Genomic DNA, 9,021 nt, shown 5'->3' on the forward strand with positions numbered 1-9,021 from the left:
GAAAGTGCACCGGGAGGTGGGGAAGAAGTGTGGATAGCCAAAATAAGATCTTTCCAGGATTTTGGCCCTGGTGAAAGGAAGGAATAAGCCAACCACCCTGGTATTTGAAGATGGGGCCAAGGCGGTGTCACCTTGTCTGGGAGATGGGGTCTGATGGACCCGAGGGAGTACAGCTGGGACTGCTCAAGAGGCTTGGGAGAGATAAGGAGGAACCTGGAGTTATTTTCAACAAAATAATTGCTAAAACGCCTCTATGCCATTAATTGGCTCTCCAGGAACCTGTTGGGAAGACATCCGGGTTTAAGTGTTTCTGGGCATTGTTACTGTTGCTGTTCAGTAGGGAGCAGGCAATGGTACTGTGTGATTCACTAAGTGTGGGTCAGGCATTGTACAGGCCACAGGCTTGATGTCACCCTGGGAGTGTGAAGGCTGGCTGAGGTTAGAGACGGGTCAGTCTGCAGGTAGCCGGTCAACAAAACCTGAGACTTTCTCCCCAAAAGCTTGGCAACAAAGGCCACACATAGATTCATTTCAGCAAGGGAGTTGTTAGGGGAGGCATAAGGGCTGCCACGAAGTTCGGTTTGGGATAGTGAGTCTGAAAGGGTAGGATCCAAGGCTCTGGGTCCATTCAGGTCAAGGACATGTTTATAGAGTGCCCAGGGCTGGCCTGCTGACTGATTGAGGACATGGGATTCCTCCATTCCTGTCTCATCATTGGTGGACTCTGGCCATCATTTTTTCCACCAGCGGGCAGCTAGTTTAGGGGAAAGGGAGGCTGGACACAAAGATGGGTGGAGGATTTGACGGGAGGGATTGGGTTTAGCCAGAGGGAGTTGGGGCAGGGGTCAAGGCAGAGAGGAAAGAGGCAAGGGAGGAAGATGTTAGAGACTCCGGGGTCAGGAAGCAGAATTTCCTCTCTGGGTTGGAACACAGGAAACCCAGCCCCGAGCTTCCCAAGGTGCTTCCTGGAGATAAGGGAGACTCTTTCCTCTCCTGCCCCTCTTACATCCTGCCCTAACCCCTAGGGTACCCTAAGTCGCACCACTCAGTCACACTTTGGGAGGGGCTTGGAGGTCAGAGCCTACCGGGGCTTCACTTCCCCAAGCACGAAGGGGTCCACCCAGGCTTGAGGATAGCAGGGAACAGACGCACTGAAGCTCTGGAGACTTAGCTCTGCCGGGTAAGCGGTTCTTTAGGGAGGTTCTTTAGGGAGAAGGCTTTCTTCCTCAAGGGGTAGTGATGTGGGAGTGAGCCAGGTGGTCCATGGAGGACAATGCTGTGTGGTTGCGATTGGTCGGAGTCGTGAAACATTTTGGGAAGGTGGTGGATCCGTGGAGGAGTGCGGGCTGTTCTGGGGGGAGTCTAACCAATAACTGTCCTGGTTGGTGGTGAGGGCATTTCTAAGGTGAACCAGGTGGTCGGGGGTGGGATCTGGGGAGGCTCTATCGTGTATAGGACCAGGGCAGTCCAGGGTTATTCCTGGGATGCGCAGGAATAGCCAGTTTTGTGGGCGATCCAGGGTTGCTCACGGAGAGGGTAGGAGAGGCTGTGGCTGAGGGGATGCTTTCTGCCACTGGCAGAGTTCCCGGCCAGGCTGCTCCGCAAAAGCTGTCCAGTTTGTGCCGCCACCGAAGAGTGGCTCTCTGGGGGCCGTTAAGGGGGTGAGGTGTTAAGTCTAGGTATGCGGGAGAGTGCAGTGGAAGGCAGCAGACCCGATCGAGAGTAGAGCAATTCATCCATTCAGGGGTTGCACCTTTCTGGGCCTTGGGAACTGGGCCCCCGTGCGTTGGGCACTTCCGAGGCAGCGCCAGGCTAAGGCTGGCACGCCACGCGGGCGGCGCCTGAGTTGGTTCACTCGCAGCGCTCCCCTCCCCGCCCACTCGTCACCCCCTCCCGCGTTGCCACGACAACGTGTGAAACTAAAATTCAGTTCCCCGTCGCAGGTGGAGACTAGTGGCGCCCCCTCCCCTAAGCTTTTCCTCGTAGGTCGCGCCCCCAGCCTGCTGTCGCTAAGGTGACGGGGAGGGGGCGACCAGCTGCAGGGTGGGCCAGCCAAGGTGCGGGAGGCCGCAGAGTCCGGACAGACTCCCTAAACTCGGTTGCGGTGGGGGCCGAGAGGAACACCCTGGGCGCGGTTAGAAGGGCTGGTTTGGGGGACGCTTCCGTGGACTGCAGCTCCGCCCCGCTCGCGCCTAGGGTCTGCAGCCCTCCCATTCCCACCCAGCAGGGTGCCCGGGTGACCACACCACCTCCTTGGGGTCTGGAGTGGGGTCGGCAGTCTGGGGAGATTTCTACCCCGGGACGCCAATTTCCCTGCTTGTCTCTCCCTCTCAGTCGGCCTGTGGGTCCTCTTGCCCCGACGCGTCCCCCACCCAGCTCCAGAACCCTCCGTCACCCCAGTACGGTGGTCTGCGACGCTCGCCTGCAGCGGAAGCGCGGCGTGCCATCCCCCCGCTGTGTCAGCCACTCCCCCTCGACAGCCAACCCCCCCTCCCCGGCGCGGGCCCCCGGCCCCCGCCCTCTGCACCACACGCCCACGCCGCCCCGACCCCGCGGGGGACCCCAGTTTCCCGGCCCCGGGCTTCCCATCCCCGCCTCCGGCGCGGCCCCCTCCCCGCCTCCGCTCCGCTCCGGGCTCGGGCCCCCTCCCCCCGCCGCCCCCGCCCCCGGGGAAGGCAGGCGCCGCTCGAAGCCGGGGCCGATGCAGCTAAACCGTGCCGCCGTCGCCGCCGCCGCTGCGCCTGCGGAGCCCCCGGAGCCGCTGTCCCCCGCGCTGGCCCCGGCCCCGGCCCCCCCCGGCCCCCTCCCGCGTAGCGCGGTCGGCGGGGCTCCGGCGGGGGGTCAGGGGGGGCCAGGGCGCCGCGCGGAGTCTCCGTGCGCTCCTCTCTCCGCCGGGAACAGTCCGGGCCCGGGCGCTAGCACCGGGATGGACGGCCCCGGGGCCAGCGCCGTGGTCGTGCGCGTCGGCATCCCGGACCTGCAACAAACGGTGAGCCTTAGCGATCTCGCCGTACCCCGGTGTGGCCCGCTAGCGGTGACCCCCGCCGGGCGCGCCCTGCGCCGGGACCCCCGGCCGTGGCCACTCGCCCCTCCCCCGCCGCCTCCGCGGGACCCTCCCCATCGCCGGGGCGGGGCCCTTGAAGCCCAGCCCCGGGGCGGGGCCTCGGCCTCTGCGCCGTGGCGCGGGGTCCCTGCTCTCGCTCCCCAACTAGCCCTCCAAAGCGGGGCCCCGGGCGCGGTGCCCTGCGCCCGCAGGTCCGGGCTCACGACTCGCTCCGCTGCAGAAGTGCCTGCGTCTGGACCCAACCGCGCCCGTGTGGGCCGCCAAGCAGCGTGTGCTCTGCGCCCTCAATCACAGCCTTCAGGACGCGCTCAACTACGGGCTATTCCAGCCTCCCTCCCGGGGTCGCGCCGGCAAGTTCCTGGATGAAGAGCGGCTCTTACAGGACTACCCGCCTAACCTGGACACGCCCCTGCCCTATCTGGAGGTGCTGGGCAGACCAGGGTGGGGGTGGAATGGAGCGCACAGGGTGTGATCTTTGAGCTCCGTGGCTGGAGCAGTGAAGGGCAGGCCGGGAGGAGTTGGCGACAGGAGCGGTGGGGGGCTGTGTGCAGCCTGAGCGGTGTGCTGAGAGACCGAGGTGGGTACACCGAGTGCAGAGGGCAGGGTGAAGTGCGAGCTGCCTGTGTGGTAAGTGGCGTGCTGCAGCTTAAGCATGGAGAACAGTGTGAGCGCCTTGTGTAGAGCGCTTGCAGCAAGCAATATGGGCAGCACACAATGAGCACATGCCGCACATGCCCTCGTGTGTGGTGAGAGCAAATTTGAGCACTGGAGGGAGAGACGTGAGAAGGAGCGAGTGCGTTAGGTAGGGGTCATGTGGTGTGAACAGTGTCTTTTGTGTGCACATTTGCCTCTTGCCTCTCACTCCCAAGTCTTCTGAGGTTAGCCCAAAATATTAACACCATGTATGACATATAAAGGTGACTTGAGTGTCATTCCATAGGGACAAAGACTTAGTCTCAATAGGAAGGTCTCGTGTGTGTGTGTGTGTGTGTGTGTGTGTGTGTGTGTGTGTGTGTGTACACCAAGGTCAAAGTTGGTCTGACCCTCATGGGTAGCACCAGGAATTGGGTTATTTCTACTTGGAGTGGAAGTGTCTAGGAAGAGAAGTTTAGTTTCAGATCTTGGGAGAACCATAGAGTTTTCTGGGTCCCGGCGGTGGAAATGAAGCATACAGGCTGTAGGCCCGCCAGGCCATGAGTTGGCCAAGTCCTTCTCTGGACTACACATGCTTTCTATGTAGTAGGTGGTTGGGAGCTGTCACTTCTTGTCTGTCCACTCTGTATGTGTGTATCTGGGACTTGTGTGGCTGTGCTCCAGTGACAGTGTGGGCAGGAGGGAGGTGAATGGTGAGCAGCCCGAGGTGGTGCCACCGCTTGCTCACGTGGGCCCGTTTGGGTGCCTTCTCCCCACCTTTTCTTTATCTGAGCAGTTCCGATACAAGCGGAGAGTTTATGCCCAGAACCTCATAGATGACAAGCAGTTTGCAAAGCTACACACAAAGGTAAAGAGGCACCCCTGGAGGGGACTCCCCATGACCGCTGTCCCCATACTGGCTTGGCCCAGCCTGATCTCCCTGAAGTGGGTTTCAGGACCTGGTCTGGGGCTAGGCACAGGCTCCATACCCATGACGGATCCAGTGATAGGTGGCAGCTTAATCAGGTTTCAGCGGGTATAGAGGTGAGAGCCTTGTTAGAAGCTGGGGGACGGGGGAGGGAAGCAAAGAAGCATCCAGTGTGTTAGCTCTGAGGGCAAGAGGCAATGCTTAATGCCCGCTAGTATAAGGAACACACAATTAGGTATCTCATTCATTCTCTTCCGGGAGGCATTTGCTACACATTTTACAGGTGAGGCAGAGGGGTTGAGTCACCTCCTGTAACTACCCCATGAAGCTGCTTCAGATCTGTCTCACTAGGTAGGCCCTGTGGCCTGGGGACACTTACCTGTACAGGGTCTTTGCTTCTGGGACCTACTCCCTGTAGGGCCTGACTCTATTTGCTTTTTTTTTTTTTGAAGGGGGTACTAAACTCCTCCTCTGGGTGTCCAGGGGGCAAGGTGGGTGGGTATCATAGCTCCTTTCCAAATCCCTCAGCTCTGTGGGCCAATGGGAATTTGTTCATGGGATTCTTCCTTGATAGGCTCTGGAGTTTAAGGAAAGGTCTTTGTGACCCTATCTGTGGTCCCAGATCCTCAAGCTTCCGTGACAGACTTTTCTGCTGCCCCATAGCAGGTGACAGTCCGTGGCCAGGGCTCTATGTTGGGTAGAGACCTTGTCAGAGAGGTCTCTGTCTCCCTCCACTGGCCCTTTGTGACCCCACCACCCTGGGTTCTCCAGCTCTTTTCTCAGGCGCCCATAAGACACGAGGGCCACTTACTTGCCTTTCAGAAAGTCATTTGGTTTTAGGATGGACCTGAACTTCTAACTGCAGCCCTGTCTCCTGGCTTGCCTGGGATCCAGCTCTGTCCCCTGGCTTGCCTGGGGTCCAGCTGTCCTTACGCTCTCTCTGTTACCTTGGGTCTGGCTAAGGTCTTCCTAGAGGATTTGCATAGTTTCTTCTAGGGTTTCATGATGTTGGTCCACGAGGCATCCTTTTCTGTCTATGGTATATGCTGCTTGTAGATGCCTGGGATGGGATCCCTTGCCCTGTGTGGCTGGCATCTATGCCACCAAACAAAGCCAGTGAAACTTTGCCGGGTGAAGGACTAGAAAGCAAAGTCATGACATAGGTGCGTCAGGGGTCTACCATGGGGTGTAGGAGGAGCTGGTAAGATGGGGCGGAGGAATGAGACCAGAGTTGTTAGGATTTGACACTTGTCAGAATGGCCTCAGTGCTCTTTTAGGTTGAGGGAAGGGACTCCGCTGGAGTCTGTGACTAGGATGACCAAGCTGGGATGAGAGTGGCTAGGCCAGGCTGATAGCTGTTGAGGATTTTCAGGGAAGAGCTTTGAAAGCACATGGGTTCAGTCAAGCTGGAATGAGACTTGAGGTAAGAGTATGGGGTTAAGGATGAGCAAGCTGGGTGACAGGCTACACATATTGGGGTTAGGGACAGTGTATGCCTTACAGGTGGTCTGGAGTTTGCTGGAGGAGGCAGGTGCTGGTAAGATGACCCTCACTGTGGCACCCAGCTGACTGGGATGGCTCATGTTCTAGGCAAACCTGAAGAAGTTCATGGACTATGTCCAGCTACACAGCACAGACAAGGTGGCCCGCCTGCTGGACAAGGGGCTGGACCCCAATTTCCATGACCCTGACTCAGGAGGTGAGGAGAAGAACCAGGGAGGGGTTGTAGTTTTGACTGGCTGGGACCCTAACCTTGATTTATGTCCAAACCCAGAGTGCCCTCTGAGCCTCGCGGCGCAGTTGGACAATGCCACTGACCTCCTGAAGGTTCTTCGCAACGGCGGTGCTCATCTGGACTTCCGGACCAGAGATGGACTGACAGCCGTCCACTGTGCTACCCGGCAGCGGAACGCAGGGGCATTGACGGTTAGTGAGGGCAGGACCCTGGTCTGGAGGGACTCAATGCAGAAAGCTGGGCTTGGCATGGATTCTGAGGTGCCTTACCCTCAGACCCTGCTGGACCTGGGGGCTTCGCCTGACTACAAGGACAGCCGCGGCCTGACGCCCCTGTACCATAGTGCCCTAGGGGGCGGGGATGCCCTCTGCTGCGAGCTGCTTCTCCATGATCACGCACAGCTGGGGACCACTGATGAGAATGGTTGGCAAGAGATCCATCAGGTGAGGAGGGGGCCTAGGCTGGGTCCAGGCTGTATACAGGCGGCCCTGGCTTCTGGGTGGGATGCTTCAATACTTCTCTTCTCCTCAGGCCTGTCGCTTTGGACACGTGCAGCACTTGGAGCACCTGCTGTTCTATGGGGCCAACATGGGTGCCCAGAATGCGTCGGGAAACACAGCCCTGCACATTTGCGCCCTCTACAACCAGGTACGCCTTGAGTCTCACCCCTATGTGGACTCCCTTACATTTTCTGTATGTAAAGGGTGACTCCATGTGTGGATGACATCCCAGCTTGTGTGACACTCCATGTGTATGTTCTGTGCCCAGTCTGGTTACTGGGTAGTAGTTCCTGGGTGGCACCTTAAAATGTATCTGTTCTCTGAATGTGCATATGTGTCATTATGTCCCCAAGTATTGTTCTTAACAACTAGCTCTCAGATGAGAGCCACTTACATAATTCTACCTAGCTTAGGTATGCACTGAAGAGGTGTGAGTTTGTGTGTGAGTGATTCTTGCACCCTGCACACCACGTGTGTCCCCGCCATGGCCTGGCCCTCCCTTTCCTGCTGCCCAGTGTGATCGCTGCTGCCTCCCAACAGGAGAGCTGTGCGCGCGTCCTGCTTTTCCGTGGTGCCAACAAGGACGTCCGCAATTACAACAGCCAGACAGCCTTCCAGGTATAGGCTTGAGCCGGAGGGGAGCCGGGAAAGGGGTGCGGGGAGGCTGCTTATGTGTCCCTGTTGCCACTTGACTTTGAGCCTTGACTCTTCTTCAGAGGGCAAAAAGGGCGTGCTCACTCGCAGGACTGCCACGGAAGGTGGAGCTGTGAGTGTGCTAGTGTGGTGCCCCGAATTTGAGGGAGTGTTTGGTGTGGTGGTTCCTCCTGCCATGGAAAAAACATCTTAGGACCCCAGAACTCTGGGAAAGAGCCAAATGGAGAGGGCAGAAAGACAGGTGTGCTGGGCCTGACTCCCTAGAAGCAGGCAGGGGTGCTGAGATGGGTGTGATTTTACCACACTTCACTTGACTCAGGTTCTATCTCTGAGTCTTTTGTCTGCCAGGCTGGTTGGCACTGGCTAACCAGGCAGCGGTCATCTCTCTGTGGCCTGGGGTTTTGGAGGAGTTGAAGGTGTTGTGGGGATTCATGGACCATGAAAGCAGCAGGGAAGGGGGCGTCTCTTATTCTTAGTTGGAGCAGAGGCCCTTGAGGATGTCAGAAAGGCAAGCTGCTACGGCCCGTGTCTGGGAGTGTGAGGCAGAGGGCGAAGGTTTGAGCACACCCAGAAGTAGATACGTCCAGGCCTATTAGATGGTTGGGTTTAGGGGACTCAGGAGGAATGAAGGCTAGAAGCTGTGGGGGCTGTGACTGAGACAGGAGTTGTGGCTGCATGTAGGGGCAGATTAATCATTCTACCAGTGTAAGCAGATCTGTCCATGATTTAACTCTAAGCCTTGTGTCCCAGAAGCAACCACCAGGACTTAGGCAGATGACGATAGTGGGTCAATCCTAGTTACTGGCATTCTTGTCTCTTGTCTGTAAGAAGTGATGTCCCAGTAGACATTGTACCTGTGACTTGAGAGGATCCCAGTAGGAGCCGCTGGGCTGGTGAGCCTCCTTCCTTCATCTCCCTATCTTCCCCGCTCCCTCCCAGGTGGCCATTATTGCAGGGAACTTTGAGCTCGCCGAGGTAATCAAGACCCACAAAGACTCGGATGTCGGTGAGTTCTGCCCCATCACAGATCCTTCCTCGATGTGCTGGGCTTGTCATAGGCAGTGATGGTGTAATAGGACACCCTTACATCAAGACTGTTGTCACCTAGTGACCTTGGCTGACGTGGGGAATGAGATAAAAAAGGGCTTGTGTGGACTGAACAGAATTCTTGGTCAGGGCCTAGAGCAGGTCTGGGATAGCACTGGGATAGCCTCGGGTAGCAGTTAGATCAGGGCTCGTGCTTCCCATTAGGTGCTAGGAAGGACCCTCTGGGACCATAGGGTGGTAGATCTCACTCCAGTCCGGAACATGACTGGGTTTAGCGTCCTCTGGCTTTCTATGTGACAAGATCCCATGAACATACCTGGAGAGAGAGAAAAAAAAAGCCACAAGGGTGAGGATGAAGACTTAAATGGGAAGAATAGGCTTGTGGCTGGCGACTTGGCCAGCAGGTTTGAGCTCCCAGGAGGCAACGCTTAAAACGGACTTGGCATGGCATCTGTGTAAG

The 9,021-nt window shown here is 57.7% G+C and overlaps 1 protein-coding gene across 6 annotated transcripts in view; it reads left to right on the top strand.

The window, feature by feature from the left end:
- Positions 1–1,026: 1,026 nt before the first annotated feature.
- Shank3 (SH3 and multiple ankyrin repeat domains 3) overlaps positions 1,027–9,021 on the top strand; it is a 62,371-nt gene continuing 54,376 nt past the window's right edge. For all 6 annotated transcript variants that reach the window (XM_031353013.1, XM_031352997.1, XM_031353005.1 and 3 more), the window contains exons 1-10: positions 1,027–1,180; positions 2,335–2,989; positions 3,285–3,488; positions 4,494–4,565; positions 6,216–6,324; positions 6,400–6,551; positions 6,636–6,803; positions 6,892–7,008; positions 7,401–7,478; positions 8,454–8,520. In XM_031353013.1, the coding sequence (XP_031208873.1) occupies positions 2,702–2,989; positions 3,285–3,488; positions 4,494–4,565; positions 6,216–6,324; positions 6,400–6,551; positions 6,636–6,803; positions 6,892–7,008; positions 7,401–7,478; positions 8,454–8,520 (1,255 nt within the window). In that variant the 5' untranslated portion in view covers positions 1,027–1,180; positions 2,335–2,701. The remainder of the gene's footprint in view (positions 1,181–2,334; positions 2,990–3,284; positions 3,489–4,493; positions 4,566–6,215; positions 6,325–6,399; positions 6,552–6,635; positions 6,804–6,891; positions 7,009–7,400; positions 7,479–8,453; positions 8,521–9,021) is intronic.

This window comes from Mastomys coucha, unplaced genomic scaffold (genome assembly GCF_008632895.1).
Source record: "Mastomys coucha isolate ucsf_1 unplaced genomic scaffold, UCSF_Mcou_1 pScaffold11, whole genome shotgun sequence".
Classification (NCBI taxonomy): Eukaryota; Metazoa; Chordata; class Mammalia; order Rodentia; family Muridae; genus Mastomys; species Mastomys coucha.